General features: G+C 54.9%; 1 protein-coding gene across 1 annotated transcript in view; it reads left to right on the top strand.

Annotated features, from left to right (window-relative positions):
- The window catches only part of BMP1 (bone morphogenetic protein 1), a gene marked incomplete at its 5' end in the record, with an annotated part of 48687 nt that overhangs the window by 1954 nt on the left and 30327 nt on the right, over positions 1-16406 (top strand). Inside the window, 7 exons of the mRNA XM_004707690.2 lie at positions 6256-6369; positions 7195-7365; positions 7512-7629; positions 7937-8115; positions 8934-9039; positions 10671-10795; positions 11380-11495. Of these exons, the coding sequence (XP_004707747.1) occupies positions 6256-6369; positions 7195-7365; positions 7512-7629; positions 7937-8115; positions 8934-9039; positions 10671-10795; positions 11380-11495 (929 nt within the window). The remainder of the gene's footprint in view (positions 1-6255; positions 6370-7194; positions 7366-7511; positions 7630-7936; positions 8116-8933; positions 9040-10670; positions 10796-11379; positions 11496-16406) is intronic.

Here is a 16406-nt window from a genome sequence, read left to right as displayed (position 1 = left end):
ACTCTCAATGGGGGTAGAAAACCCCATCTTTCTCCCGCTGCTGAGTGGAGGGTGGTTTCAAACTTCAGACCTTGCAGTTAGCAGCCCACCGCGTCATCCTCTATGCCAGCCGCCCGGGGCTCCTCATCCAATTCATCGACGTTTACCAAATGCCTAATATGTGCCAATCATCGATGGTGTGGATAAGAGAAGTGTAAAACCTGCCTTCTGCTCTTAGAGCCAAGACACAGACATAACCAATAGCATAAACCATCTGTGTGAAGTACCAACTTAGAGAGCAACGACCTAGAAGGCTAAAGGAGAGCCTTGGCCCATCTGCGGCGTGGCGGTGGCAGAGAAAAAGTGAGCTGGGCAGTTTGAGGATTCCTCATGGAGGAGATGGGGCTGGGGCAAGGCCTTAAAGAATGGTTAGGAAGCCAATCTTCAAGTTTGAAATCGGAGTGATTTTCAGAGCAGCGCAAGGCTCGGGAACTCCATCCCTAGTCTCAGATTTCATGTAGGGTGGGGCTAGCTGAGTTGGAACTTCAAACAACAGCTCTGGAGAAAGCTTTCCACCAGGGTGAAGTGAGGCTGGTGGGGAGCTGAGCCAGGCCTGGGGGTGGCTGACAGGCCGAGCTTCAGGGACAAGCCCGGCTTCCCTCCTGCGCTTGACTGATGCTGAAGACCCCATGCCCATGCCTGCAGGGACCTTGGACGCACACTCCCAGGCTGTGCCCCCACATGCACCTATGCTGAGGCTGGCCATCCTCCACCCAGACGCCTTAAGATGCCTTGGGTCAACCAGCTTTATATTCTGTTTGGTTGTCTTCTCCTGCCTGCCTCTGCGTCTTTCCTTCCCCTTCTGCAGGATCTCCAGATGGTGGAGATGATGGTGGCCATGCCTGGCTCTACTTCATGTAGGCGCCGACTGACCGTCCTGCTCACTTGCCTCTTCTCAGCTTTCTTCTCTTCCTCCATCCAAACCAAAGACTAGGAATAGGAGCCCGGCTGCCTCCTTGACTGACCTGATAGCTCTCACACGGCTCAAAGGATAGTCAGCTCCCGTTTATTTGAAGTCACCTCTGGCTGTTTCTGTTGGAGTTTGGTTACTGTTAACAGTCAGGGCCAAGTGAAGACCCTTGCGGCCTTGGGAGTTTCCTCCATCTTCTCAGCCAAGCACAGAACCATGGGCGGGAAGCCAAGCAGGCCTGTTTGTGTGTTCAGAGCTGATTCCCCAAGCCCACTCTCTTGTCCTCGCCTGGTCAGTTTCAAGTCAGCCCTGGTTTCCTGTGCAGTGGGTTGGCGAACCTTTCCAGGTCTCCTTCTCCAACACTCCCTGCTGCTTTGCTGCACGAACCGACTTGCCAGTGATCTCAGGGCTCTGGGAGAATCCAGGAGGGCAGCAAGTGGGACACAGCTGAGCCTATGTGCACAGATAGCCCATGTAGACCGATCCTGAGCCAGAGAGCGCCTTGCTTCCACCTCTCCCTCAGCTGACAGTTCCGAGGGCTGAGGGGCAGAAGGAACTCACCCCGCTCACTCACCATCAGCACCCCAGGGGCCTCCTGGCCCAGGCCTGGATTTCAGGGGGCCTCAGAGGAGTCGGGTAAGGCCCTGGAGGTTGAGAAACGACCTTAGCTCTTGCCAGACCACATTTTCCCTCCAGACACACCGGGTGAGTCATCCCACCCACCTATGCCCCTGCTCCTTGAGTCACCTTCTCTTTTAGGTGCCCCAAGGGAGGAGGAAACGTCTGAAAAATCTCCCTGGGTTCCAAATGGAGGGGGACCAACGGGACTCCCCGGGAAGAAGAAACTCCTGTCAATTCTCCCTTCTCCAAGGTGTCACCCCTCAGGCCCCTGAGTGATCTCCCTGGCTCTGAGCCACTCTCTGCCTCTGGCTCCTGCCTATTCTAAGAGCAGCCTTCTCTGTTGGGAGGTTGCCCTTTGCAAACGTGGTGTGAACCTGCAGTGATTTGATCTGTGTGTTTGAAGACACTCGGGCAAGGACGTAACCGAGTGTGTGCGTGTATGCATTTGTGGGTATGCCCCTGCTCTCTGTGCAAGTCTGTTGACCTGCGCACACGGGTACACCAGAGTACGTGCTAGTGTGTACACTCATGTAGATGTACATGTGTGGCTAATGAAATGTTATCTGCTTCTCTGGGGGTATCTGAAGGTGTCCTCCCGGGCCAGACGCTTGTATTTGGGTGATAAGATCTGCAAGTTCAGGACACACAACCTTGTGGGGCTGTGTCACACCAGGCTCCTCTTGGCCCCACTCCCAGCTGGGGATACTTTGCCAGGATCTGGACTTTGGGGTCTGGAGGCTGGCCCAGAGAGTTGCTCCCCAGGCCTGAGGCACACAGGATCTGACTCTCTTCCGTCTTTCTGCTGCTGCTCTGGCCTGGCTATAGAGCAGCACCAGTGCTCCTGGCTGGTTTACAACCGGAAAACAAAGCAAAACTTCTTGATCCCGTGTTGAAAACAAGTTCTCCCCTGACCCTGACCCCGGACTTCCTTCTGGGTTAGGAGGGGCACTAGGGCCTTCCCAGCTTCCTCAGCTTCTCAAGAGGGAATCCCAAAGGGGCTAGGGCTTCAGGCCCAGCCCCCTGAGCCATAAGGCTCTCCTGTCCATCCATCCCTTCCCTCCCCCACTCCGTTCCCACGCATTCTTCGACCATGACATCCCCACCACAGGGTTCCCGCTCACTCGGCTCTGCAGGGCTGGAAGCTGGGCTCACCCTCTTGTTGCCCTGACCTCAACACGGGCCTGCTTCACAGGCCAGCAAGTACCCTGTGACCTCCAGGACATGGCCTTTGAGGTCCTGGTTCTGATCACCTAGCCCTTCACTCAGCCACTTGCCTCCAACCCTGGCAAAATATAGCAGTGAACATGAATTTAGGGGCTATTGGGACAGTGGTGACAGTAGCCACTTAATGGGCACTGACCAGGCTTCAGGTTCTGGACCAGGTGCCTTATTGCCTGCAGTTATCTTAGATGGATTTCATTATGTCTCTTTTTATGGATGAGCAAACTGAGGTGTAAAAGAGTTTATATGACTTGTCTGCTATAGCAACTTGGGATTCAAAGGTGGTTTGCCTGACTCTGAAGACCTTGGCTTTTGCTGCTGTGTCCAAAAGCAAGTCTAACTGTCCAGCCACGTGTGTATGTGTGGTGATGTCCGTGGGTGTGTGAGTCTGGAGGGAGTGTCTGTGCAAGGGTACAAAGATGGGTGGGGGGTGTTCATGGAGCATGTGAGCACTGGTGTGAGCATTGTCATGTAAGAACCCACCACTGCATCGAAGCCTGTGGCTTCCATCCCATATCCTTGCATGTCGGCTAAGAACTGTCTTCTGTTGCTGTTCCATCAGCTGGTGAACCAAGGCCATTTGAAGTCCAAGAGGCTTTTTAGTGTGGCGGAAGAGAGTCCAGCCCACTGTTAACCACAAGTTCGGGTGTTCAAACTCACCAGCCGCTCCTCAGGAGAAAGGCGAAACTGTAAAAAGTTTCAATTTTGGAAACCGTAACATGCAGTCCTACTCAGTCCTGTAGGGTCACTATGAGTCGTAGTTGACAAGCTGACAGTGAGTACCTGCAGGTGGCCTTGAGCAGGTCATTTCTTCTCTCTAGATCCAAGGATTCTGATCTCTAAAGGCAGGCATGGGGCTGGAACCCAGCCATGAGGTTCTCTCTCCCGGTGTAGTGGGGCAGTCCTGGGCAACTGCATGGGGCGGAGCATGGCCTGTGAGCATGTCATGGGTGGGCCCTGATTAAACGGACTCTTTAATGAGGAAAGTGCCATCTTAAACTTCAACAGACATTGACATAAGGTGTCATTATTGCTACTATTGTTGGCTTAGTGGGTCCAGAGTTTGGTGTGGGTTTGTTCCTGAGAGTGTGTGTATTGGAACCTAGGCATGTGTACTTTCCCAGGACTGTCTCTGACTGCATGTGTGTTTTCTGGTGGAAGCGTGAGTCTGTGGAGTGTCTATTTCTGGTGGTGTGTGTTTACCAGCTGGGTTCTAGAAAGGCAGTGGATTTGAGTGCAAGGAGCGGTAGACTAAGAATCAGAGGCCGAAGTGCTCGATCCGGCTGTTCCAGTGATGGGGTTAGATGGTCTTGGTTCAATCGTTTATCTTCCAGACCTCAGGAAGGTGGCCTAAATGGCTGCTGACATCACTCCCACATTCAGCTGATCAGTGTCTAGGTCACATCTGTACGTGAGCATGTGTCTCCAGGCATGTATTCGCAGCCAGAAGAATACCAGGGTGCCTCATTCCTTCAGTCATTTATTGAGTGCCTTACTCATGCCGGAGCCCTGGTGGTGCAGTGGTTACCCGCTGGGCTACTAGCTGCAAGGTCAGCAGTTCGAAACCTCCAGCCACTTCATGGGAGAAAGATGAGGCTTTCCATTTCCGTAAAGAGTTACAGTCTCAGAAATCCACAGGGGCAGTGTCGCCCTGTCCTGTAGAGTCCCTTTGAGTCACCAGAGACTCGGTGGTAGGGGGTGGTAGCGGGTGAGCCCACATGGAAGTGCTGTGCTGGGCACTGTCCGGGTGCACAGGGTGTCTCTGAGACTTGGCATAGTTCAGTGTTGGATGGCATGGGGGTGGCGTTCACCATGTGTCTGAGGAACACTAACTGCTGTGCCTGCTTCTGTGTGTGGTGAAGTCAGTGTGTGTGTCCACCCAGTCGGGCCATGTGGGGAGGAGAAACCTGTGTGGAAGGCCTTAAGGTTAAAACAATGTGTGTAATGCTGACCGCCAGGCCTGTGTACACTCTAGGATGAGAAGCAGATGTCGCCATGGGTGGAGCTGCAGGGCAGCTGCCTTCTGTTCCCACCTCAGCTCAGCTTCCCACCTCCCCCACCCACCCCAGCCCAGCGCACAGCTTTCCTCTGAGCGCCTTCCAGAGCGGTCAGCACTGTGGCCTCTGCTTCCTCCTGCTACAGACCTCTCCAGAAGGAGTCGGCCTGCTCGGCCGTCTCTCCGGAAACTTCTCTCCCAGCCCTGGCAGCGACTCTGTCCTCAGAGCCCTCTTTCTCCGGAGATTCAGAACAGGCACCCCCTGGGAGCTGTTCAACCTTGTCCAGCTGGGCCTCAGTTTCCCTAATAGGCCCAGCAGCTCCCGTTTTTATCCCTACCATCCCCTCAATGAAGTGAAAATGGTGTTTGTAGCGTGACTATCACAGGTGTAGCGCAGAGCCAAGGCTTATAGGCGCCCAAAGTAGACATCCTACCATCTCTACAGCATCCCTTGCCATCTGGAATTTCCCAGTTCAGCATCCGTTTCCTTGTTTAGTGTTGGTTTTCCTCCCTAGGTTGGCAGCTCCTCTGTCTTGCCCAACACCAGACTAGTACCTACCTGGCCCACCAGGCTGGTTGCCGTGGCATGGTGGGCTCTGACTCAGGGCGACTCTGAGAACAACAGAACAAACATCATTTGGCTTTGTGACGTCACCCAGGAGCCCTGGCTGTGGATTGAGAGAAGCATCGGTTTGCTAACCTCTGTTAAATCCACCTGCCACTCAGCAGTGAAAAAGGAAGCCGTTTGCTCCCTAAAAGACCTACAGGCTCCGAAACCCGATGGAGGACTTCTCCTCCATCCCGATAGGGTCACTGCGAGTCAGAATCAACCGACTGGCAGTGGCTAGGTGTGGTGTGGTGCCGTGTTCACGATTGCTGCAACGATGGAGTTCATTGCTGTGGCCACTTGTATTTGGGATGTCTTCAAAACTAGGGGTCCTCTCCTAGCACCACGCCAGACAGTCGTCTGCTCTGAGCCATAGAGTCAGAATCGGATCACCAGGCTCTTAATCCTGGTCTGTGTTGGCCTGGAATCTCCACTGACAGCGGTGTCCTTGGTGCACCTGCTGGGATTGGACGTGGAGGTTATAGGGCTTCCGGCTTCAAGGCCACCAGACTGCCCCTGCAATACAGCAGACACCTGTACTGCATAGGTGTCTAGATCATAGGTGCTCACGAGGTGTTTGCTGAAGACAGATGGGATAAAGGATGCGACAGTGCCTTCTTGGGCTAACGGTCCGGTGGGGGCTGGCTGGGCTCTGCTCCCCACTCAATACCCCCCCCCAAAAAAGTGGGCATGATTTCCCAAGAGATCCTCAAGGCCAGTCCTTTTCTTGATTCCTCCTCACATGGGGTTTGAGCGTGAATGCTGCTCTGGGGGTGATGGGCACCGACACCTGGGTTGGGATTGTACACCCCGATGCCGGGTCAGAGCACAGCTCAGCCCCTGGCCTCTTGCTGTCCCCAGCCGCCTTTCTTGGTGACATTGCCCTGGATGAAGAGGACTTGAGGGCCTTCCAGGTGCAACAGGCTGCAGACCTCAGGCAGCGGGCCACTGCGCGTTCTTCCATCAAAGCTGCAGGTACCGTGGGTGTGGACAGCCTTCTGACGCCCTGGGGATGGGGACCAGACTCGGGGAAACAGAGAACCTCCTGCTCCTAGCCACAGGGAAAGTCATGGTTCTTAGACGGAGACCATTCACTTGTCTGCAGTGTCGGGGTCTGGGGGGATGGCTTTCCTCCTCCAGAGGAATAGTTAGTGTAGTCCTACCCTAGAGCTAAGAACCAACATCCTTTCTGCTCACAGTCTCCCAAGCACTCCCAGAAGCATTATCTAACTGGTCTATCTCAACCACCTTCAAAGGTAGGTGTTAGGACATGTCTCGGTTGACACGTACACAGACTAAGCTTCACTACAACATGAGTCAGTGCCAGAGCCTGGACCCGAAATCTCAGCCTTCTCCTTCCTAACCCAGGTCTCTTCCCCCACCCCTCACTCTCTCTCCGTGTGCCTCCTCATGCTTCTACTTTGCAAACTTGTACGCAGCCTTCAAGGCCCACGGCTAGAGCTTCTCTGATGAAATGGTCCCTGACTGGACCAGACATACACATGTGTCTGTCTCCATTGTCCGACACCCTCCCTGCTCTGTGCTGACACCGCCAGAGCGCTGCACTGACGCTGTTGGACTGTGTCTGCCTCCCAAAGCAGCAGGCTTCTCAGTGGAGAAAGGATCCCCTCCGGAGCCTCAGATGCCCCCTCCTCAGGCTCCCCGTGGTCCCTAGGAAGTGGACAGAGCTGTTGCTCAGCTTTTCAGAAAGGCCACTCCTCGGATGTCTAATTCGCCCTGTTGCCTCCTCTCCCCGCGGCCACCTGCTTTCTGCCAACTCCTTCCTCGTTCAAAACCCAGGGAACTCCACAGTTCCTGACAGCCAGAGCGCCGGGGGCCAGCGACAGCGGAAACCCCGGGGAAGATGGAGAGGCAGACCCCGGAGTCGGAGTCGGCGGGCGGCCACATCCCGACTGGAGCGGGTGTGGCCAGATGGGGTCATCCCCTTTGTCATAGGGGGAAACTTCACTGGTGAGCAGGGGCCCTGGAGGCACTCTTGGGGCCACCCCATTTGTCTCTCCATGCAGCCTGCACACAGGACGGGGTGGCTCTCTAGCAGTGGGTGGAGGTGGGTCCATGTGGACACGGTGACAGCCTGGCCCCCTTTGTCCTGGCAGGCAGCCAGAGGGCAGTCTTCCGGCAGGCCATGAGACACTGGGAGAAGAACACCTGCGTCACCTTCCTGGAGCGCACGGACGAGGACAGCTATATTGTATTCACCTATCGACCTTGCGGGTGAGCAGGGGCCCCTGGGCACCAGCGCTCAGGCATTGCCCAAACGCAAGTTCTGCACCCTGCCCTCCCCACTACTGCAGCTGCCCGCTGCCCCGGGACCTGCCCCTTCCTGCCATCAGCTATCTCCCCAGGAACTGCCCCTTTGAAGTGAGGATACCCCCCAGCACATAGGTTGCGGCCTGGTGTTCTACACTCAGATCCCTCCCCTGCCCTCCGTACCCACCCGCCCCTGCAGCCTCGCCCGGCCCCTGAGTGGATGCACTCCCCCAGCTCGGGACCGCCCCCCTGAGCTGGTCCCGCCCCCCAGGTGCTGCTCTTACGTGGGTCGCCGAGGCGGAGGCCCCCAGGCCATCTCCATCGGAAAGAACTGCGACAAGTTCGGCATCGTGGTCCACGAGCTGGGTCACGTCATCGGCTTCTGGCACGAGCACACACGGCCGGACCGGGACCGCCACGTCTCCATCGTGCGCGAGAACATCCAGCCAGGTACGCGGCGCTCGCCCCTCCCTCCAGGGCCTGGAACAGGAATGCGATCGCCCGCAGAGACCTTGCCTTTGCTTTTTGTCAACTCAGCAGTACAGACGCTGCAGGCTAGGCGGCTGCAGCCCCAGCCCGCAGCCCACGTCTGTCCACACTCCGCGCGCGAGGCTCAGGGACCGCTAGTCAGTCGTGGGGCTGCTTTGGGGATCCTAGACCACGCCTGCTCTTGGACGTGGGGCCAGCAGGAGCACCCCAACCAGGGCTGGGTGGGGGCGTGGCCAGTCCGACCTTGTATGCCAGGGCACGCCTTTCTCTTCTTCTTGATCCCGCCTACTGTCATCCGTCCTCAGAGGATGTTTCTTCTGTTCTTTCCTGGTCATCTGTCATGGAGCGCAATTCTGCCTTGGTTCACACAGGACTGCTAGGAGTCAAGGCCGACACTGTGGCACCTGTCTGGGGTTGTTGTTGTTGCTGGTGCTGCTGTTGTTTGTTTTATCTCTCCCGTGCCCCGCCCCCACCTTCTGCCTCCCCTCTCTCTCCTCTTCAGGCCTCCTCCACTCTTCACTGCCTCCCTCCAGGCTGTAGCTCTAGACCTGGGTGCTTCCACCCCACATTCCTTTGAGTCTTTCCTCCAGAAAGCCCTCACTCCGCCCCTCTGCTGGACAGGACTCCCTCCCCTCCCCCAGACTTCTCTTGGCTGCTCCCCGGCCCCGCAGGTGGGGGAGGACACCTCTCAGGTACAGGAAGGACCCCATTCCGGACTCGGGACAGGTGGCTGTGGGTCTCCCCCTGCCCCACACCCCCTTTGCCTCTCGCCTCTGCAGGGCAGGAGTACAACTTCTTGAAGATGGAGTTCCAGGAGGTGGAGTCTCTGGGGGAGACGTATGACTTTGACAGTATCATGCACTACGCCCGGAACACATTTTCCAGGTGAGAGTTGGAGCCAGGCCTCTCTAGGGCAGCCCGGGCCTGCCTGCCACCCGGTAGGCCATTCTCTTTCCCTCCTGCTTCCCACCAGCCTGGTCTTGCTGGGGTCGTGGCCCAAGATAAAGAGTTGTCCTCTGGGCAGCCGCCTTCCCTGAGCAGAGGCTCCGTGGGAGCTGCCTGCCCTGTGGTCCTCTTCCTCATGTGAGTTCATCAGAGCTGAAGCCCCCAAACCAATGTCCTTTGCCCACCACAGTGCCTCCCCAGCACACCTGTCCCAGGAGCCTGAGACCCAGCAGCTCTGCAAGTCAGCTGTTGGGCCACAATGGCTCTGGGGGAGGCGCAGCGTGCAGAGGGAGCACTATCCAATTGGCCCTTCCCAGAGCCCAGGGAGGCCTTTCTGTAACAGACTAAAGCCTAGCTCAGCAGTTCTCAACCTGTGGGTCTCGACCCCTTTGAGGGTCAAATGACCCTTTCACAGGGATCACCCGATTCATAACAGTAGCAAAATGACAGTTATGAAGTAGCAACGAAAATAAATTTATGGTTGGAGGTCACCACAACATGAGGAACTGTATTAAAGGTTTGAGGTATTAGGAAGGTTGAGAACCACTGGCCTAGCTCTTACCCCGACTCCCAGACACCCACACTCTCCCACTCCCTATGCAGGGCCCACCTTGGTCAGGGCTGATTCCCAGGCTCCCAGAAGTCCCAGCAGAACCCCCCCTAAAGAGGGTGGCCCTGCTGGAAGACTGTCCTTAGCCACTTGCCAGGAGAAAGGAGGCCAGGTTGGTGGGGTCCAGGTGGGCCCACCACTGCCCATTGCTAAAGAGGCCCAGCCGTGCTTGTGCTTGGAGCCCGGCTTCTCAGAAGAGTGTGGGAACTGGCTTTCCCTGCCCTCACTCCCCTTTCCCATGCCTGACTCTTTCCTCATCCGCCCTCCCCAGCCCCCACACTAAATCCCACACTCTTTGCCTCCAGACCTGAGGAAACAGAGACCAAGGAAGGGCGGTGAGGTCATTCTGCCCCCACCCTACAGACTCCCACCCTGATACTTCCCACAAACTCCCCAGCCCCCAACCCTCCCCCATCTCCTGCTGTGTTCCACCCAGCTGGGTGTGAGTCAGGGACCCAGGGGAGGTCGAGGGCTGCTGTTTCCCCTTTGTTTTGCTCCTCCCTGATGGGAAGGGAGGCAGGAGGCACTGATGGCCTGGGAGCTAGCAGAGTCTGGTCTGGCCCAGGTGGGGCCTGGCCTGGCTCTGCTCCAGGTTCTGTCTGGGTAGTGCTGGGAAGTTCGGGCTGGCTGGTCAGTATGAGGGGGCAGAAGAAGCAGGCATGACTGGGGAGGGAGACAAGAGGGAACAGGGGTCCCTCCCGTGTGACTGGAAGTTGGGCCTGACTGGTCAAGATGCACCAGTGGACCCAGGTCCCTGACCTCTCAACATGTTCCTGGTGTGGCTGCCACGGAGCAGGGTGGCTGCTGGTCAGTGGGCAGCTTAATGACAGGGTGCGACATCTCCGCCCTTCCCTGACCCTGCTGAGGAATGTCTGGGCGCAGGCAGGGTCACAACCTGTGGGCACAGGGAGGCACGCTGCCATCTGTCCGACTCACCCGGGGCTGGGCTTTCCCTTCCCAGGGGCATCTTCCTGGACACCATCGTTCCTAAGTATGAGGTGAACGGGGTGAAACCTCCCATTGGCCAGAGGACCCGGCTCAGCAAGGGGGACATTGCTCAGGCCCGAAAGCTCTACAAGTGCCCAGGTTTGTGTTCCCAGCACAGTGCCCAGGAGGAAAGGGGCCAGAGGTCAGGGCCTAGGGCCTCCGCCCTCCGGAAGCTGAGAGATGCAAGTCTTAGAGAATGAAAGAGGCTGCCTGGTGTGGGGAGGAGGGGGCACAGGAGAGGAGCAGCTTCACGCCAAGGGACCAAAAGGGCAAGGGGGCAGGGGTGGTGAGAAACTGAAGTCATGAGAGCGGGAGGCACAGAGCGACAGGAAAGGGGGGTGGAGGTGGAGGAGGCGACCAGAGCAGTCCCAAGGGAGGGCGGTGGACTGAGCGAGTGAGACCCACTGAGGGAGGAGGTTGACACCAGAGCTTGACCATCGCTCTGGAGCCCATGTTGCCTTGACAACTTGGCAGCCGGTTACCCTGGCAGCACTAGCCTGGGTGAGGTCGGATGGGTTGTGCTTATAGGTGAGAAGAGAGGTGGGGTGGATCTTAAAGGGACGGGACCAGTCCAGACTCCCTCTTCCCTGAAACATTCTCTCACAGAGAATACATAGGGCTGAGGAGCGGTGGGAAGTTGGGGGTGGGGGGAGCGGATTCCAGCCCATTCTTTTCCTCAACAGCCTGTGGAGAGACGCTGCAAGACAGCATAGGCAACTTCTCCTCCCCCGAGTACCCCAACGGCTACTCTGCCCATGTGCACTGTGTGTGGCGCATCTCCGTCACCCCTGGGGAGAAGGTAACCTCACCCTCCACCCACCCACCCACTCCCACCAGTCCTTCCTCCTCCTCAGGACCCTAGCTCAGGGATTTGACTCCAACGTGGGGGTGAATTTGTTGTGAATGACCCACCTAGCTAATGCTTCTCGGTACCTGGGTACCAGCTACACTGAGGACGGGCTCCCTGCTACTCAGAACCGGCCATCCTTCTCAGATGAACTAGAAGGGAGTGTTAACTGCTAGGTAGAACGTCCTACACGCCAGGTGCTTCTCGTCCACCGCTCAAATTGTTCTCACAGCTGCCCTGTATCTCTATTTTATAACTGAGGAAACGAGGCACAGGGAAAGGAACTCACGTCCCCAAGGCCCCACAGTTGGCAAAGGGCTGAAGTGCGACTGGACGCTCTTGTGGGTCTGGAGTCCAGCCCTGGCCTCTCCCCCAATGGCCTCAATGGCCTTGAGTTGGCACGGCACTGGCCCTCAGTGCTCCCAGCAGTCTCCGCTCCCGGTCCGACAAGCTGTCATCCTGGGACACAGTGAAGGAGCTGGGTCCCTGTGTGCATCTCCCTCCCATCTCTCCTTTCCTCTTACTGCACGCACGCACTCACGCACGTTAGCGCCTACCAGGACTCGTTCCTGGGACCTGGTTTTCTGGCTGCGACACTCCCTCTCTTTCTGCTCTCTCCACCATCTGCTGAACGAGGGCTGCTCCAGAGAGAACTCTTGGCCTCCACCATCCCACTCACCTACGTGTGAATAAGTGCCTGTTCCTCCCAAGTGCTGCCACTGTGGGGCTAGGTTGGGGCAAACTATGGAAGGGGGGTCCATGTGATCTCCGTCTTCAAGGCCTGGAGGAAGCCTTCCCTGAGCATCTTGTCCCAACCACATGGAACTGATGGGGCATCTGCCAGGAGTGTCGTCTGCTGGCCCCGAGCACACGGAAGCTTAACATTGGAAGGACCCAGCGCCATCTGGCCCAGTCTTCCCCATCAGGGTTGTTTACCATCTGTTTGGATACCCTGTTGGCATAGTGGTTACCTGTTGGACTGCGATCCGCAAGGTCGGCAGTTCGAAACCACCAACTGCTCTGTGGGAGAAAGACTGGGCTTTCTACTCCCATCAACAGTCCCCGTCTTGGGAACTCACAGAGCAGTTGTACCCTGGTCTATAGGGTCACTATGAGTCGGCACTGGCTCAATGGCAGGGAGGTTTTTGAGTTTCGTTCTGTTCTCCAGCCAGCTCTTAATGTTAGACTCTCTGGATTTTAAGGAAAACCACTCCCCATGAAATCCACAACTTGCCCCAATATTTCCCTGTAGAAAAAGTCAGAATCTCTCTCCCACTTCCCTGTTTCAGCTCTCCGACATGCCAGCCCATTCTCATGCCTTTCCAGAGATCTCCAGGGGTCAGGCCTCACGGCCAGCCAGGGCCTCCTCTGGCTTTCTTTTTGTGTCTCCTAGGAGCGAACTTTAAGACTATTTCCCGTGACTGGAACTCGTTACCTAATAGGCTAGTGCAGCCTCCAGCTGGATTCGATTTTATTCTCGGTCCCCTGCTCAGTCCAACACCTCAGATCACTGTGAATGCAGAATTCCACGCATGGCAGCCATCCCTCTTACCTCTGCCAGGTGCTAATTTGATAGACATGTCTTCTGAGTCTTCACTTGGTCTTTGGTCAAAATACCGAACAGGACATGAGGGGGAAAATGCAGAATGGACATTGAGCCATTCACCTGTAGGCTTTAGGTAGGTATAGTTTATAGGCTTTAGTTGTGATGCCACACTTAGTGTTATTACCATCCGGGTTACGGGTCACCCCCTTGACGACAGAGGCCACACAGGGATGTTGACTGGGAATGCATGCCTTCCATCTCTATATGCTTGGCTCAGCCAGTGTTCTTAACACAGCTGGTACACCCCATCAAAACCAAATCCACTCCTGCACAGTTGATAAAACCGCTTTTTTTAAACGGAAGAGAAATCCACTCTTTAAGAAGCAAGAGGAATTTTTCTGCTGTGCTTTGTTTCAAGTGAACCCCTTGTCATCAAGAGTCTCTCTCCTAAGTGGCCGAAGACTGTCTGTGTCATTGGACATCGCCGTCCAGCCCTGTGGGTAGCAATTCCCAGAATTCTACTCCCAGCTCTCCTTCAGCACACACACACACACACACACACACACACACACACACACACACACACACATTCTGAAGATTAGGAGAGCATTTGTCCAAAGCTCTCAAGATGACAGAGACTGATCGCATTCGCAAGTTATTTGAATGACCCCGGGTGTCATTGTGAGCCTAGGGACAATGGCCAATTGAAAGAGACGCCCCTCCTTCCATGTTCTCGGGAGGTCCTTTCCTTCCCAAGCGATGTTTATTTTATTATCATATTGTATCATTGACAAGTTATTCTCATTTAAAACTGGGTTTTATCGAGGTGAGTCATTCTGCCGTCCTTCCTCCTCAGAAAGGATCCTGTCCCTCTTTTGCTTGTTGTTTCTGTTGTCCTCATTCTGAGTCTCCCTTAAAGATCGCAGGCCTCTCGGACCGTCCTGCGCTCATGGTGCCCGGCTCCCTTCATGTCTGCCAAGGGCTTCGACTACTCCACCCTTTTTTGGACAATTTCACCCAAAGGTCATAATCATAACAACTAAAGGTTCTTGAGCCTACAGTTGGCCAGGTGTGTGTTATAATCTTCATGTGTGGCATGTTTTTAGCACAGAACATTATAAGCCAAGTCCTAACAGCATCCCCGTTTTTCATATGAGAATGCAGGGTTGGAAAAAACAAGCGACAGACCCACAGATCATACAGAACCTAGTCTATGACACAAAAATCTATACTGCCCAACAGAAACAAAATAGCCAACTCTCAGTGACCTCGTAAGTATCAGGGTAGGACGGTGCTCCCACGGTTTTCAGGGGCTGATTTTTTTTAGCAGTAGATCACCAGGTCTTTCTTCGGACTAGGGGGGTGGGGTAGCCTGGGCAGACTCAAACCCCTAACCCTTTGGTTAGCAGCTAAGCGCATCCATCCTTTTCACTATCCAGGGGGCTCCTCTTGCCATACCATGGGTATTCTACAACCCTGCTCCGTTTCGGTGGTTGGGTGCTCATCAGTGGGTATGTGTGCCTACTCTGTGCCCAGCACCCGGGCAAGCACCGGAAAGATGCGTAAGACAGACTGTATCCCTGAGGAGCACAGACTCGGGTAGAGTGTTTGGGTCTTCGGCTCAGAGTTCTACTCGGTAGGCAGAAGTATGGATGTTTCCTTCCCTGTTGCCCCAGACGGACCTGGACTGGCTCTTGTCTCTCTCGAGGACATATGGCCCTGCTCCGGGAGCCTCTCTGTGCCACGGATCTGCTCCCTCCATAACTCCAAGAAGACTTCCTATATTTTTTCAAGGGCCTGCCAAGAGCTCCAGGAGCTCTGGCCGTATAGTGGGTTATGAGTTGGGCTGATAACTCAAAAGGCCAGCAGTTCAAATCCATTAGCCACTCCATGGGAGAAAAACCGAGGCCGTCTGCTTCCATAAAGATTTACAGCCTTGGACACCCTATCGGGCAGTTCTGCTGTGTCCTGTACGGTCAGTGCGAGTCAGGAGTCATCTCTTGCTGGCAGTGGTTTCTTGTTTGACAGTGATGTGCCAGGCAGAGTATTCAGCATCTTATATGCATTGTCTCGTTTTGCTTACAACAATTTTATGACACCGGTAGGAGGGAGCTTCAAAAAGTTTGTGGAAAAATGGAATCAAAAGATATTGGGGGAAAAAAACTAAGAAGAAGATACTGGAATTTTCCCACGAATTTGTGAAGCTGCTCCTTGTATGAGTCCCATAGTATAGATCATAGGTTCCCAAACATATGACCTACTAACCCCTTTTCCACAAAAACCCCCAAACCACTTACTTAGACCTTCTCCCCAGTAATTAAAGACTTTTGTGCTATAGTCCATAATCCAGGTTAAAGTGTAGATATCTGCATTTGCAGCTCCCCACCCCCATCCCCTGCTGCACCATCATTCTAGCCCCCCACCCCCACCCCTGGAAGCACTTTGGCCCACTTTGGGAAACACTGGTCTAGATAAAGAATTGAGGCTCAAAGGAGTTGAGCAATCTGCCCACGTTTACATAGGCTGGAAGTGGGGGAGCCCGCATTCAACGGAGGGCTGCCTGACTCCAAAGTCTATGCTCTTTCAACAGTGGCCCTTAAATAAAAACACCTGCTGTAGCAGGTGAACTTTGGCTGCTACTGGGCTGCTGAGAGGTTGTTTTTAGCTTGCTTTCCAGTTACTTCTGTTTGTCGCCAGAAAGATGACAAAGCAACAAATCCAATACAATAGTGTATTCCATGGAATCTGCATGGTAAGAGGAAGTGCCGCTCTGAAAGCCTTCCTCTGTGTCCTCCCCTTCTCTCCACCTCATTAGTAGCTAACCCAAAGGAGACCTTTACACTTCTTAAGCAGTAGAGGTAATTAGGTCGTTGATGCAAAAGCGTGTTTTAAGAGGGCGATCGTGACTAACAGGTCAGATGTTGCTGAGGACCTGAGGAGATAAGAATGTAAAATGCCTTTTGGATTTGCTGGTATCATTCCCATCTCTGCCTTCTGATAGTCTTCAAAGTCCATCCAAACCCCAGATCCTCCTAATGCCGCCCTGGCCCCAGCCTCCCGTCTCCCAAACAGGCAAGTATGTGAAAAGTCTGTTTTGGGTTTTTATCTAAATCCTTATTCTGTGTGTGTTGCAGGGCGTGGGTCTCTCTGACAATGAAGTAATGTTTGTTCTGGGCATAGCTGCTGAGCAAAAGCAGTGGGCCGATCCAGGGAGGTCGCGTGGAATAGTGGTTAAGGGTATATGTTTGGGAGCCAAAATGTCTGAGTGCTTTTTATTGGGTAGTACAAACGTTTGGTTGCTAAGGGAAAGGTTGGCT

Source organism: Echinops telfairi, unplaced genomic scaffold (genome assembly GCF_000313985.2).
Source record: "Echinops telfairi isolate 266 unplaced genomic scaffold, ASM31398v2 ScPeMD7_9;HRSCAF=40, whole genome shotgun sequence".
NCBI lineage: Eukaryota > Metazoa > Chordata > Mammalia > Afrosoricida > Tenrecidae > Echinops > Echinops telfairi.
The sequence above is the reverse complement of the archived record's forward strand: the minus strand, read 5'-3'. Positions and strand labels throughout refer to the sequence as shown.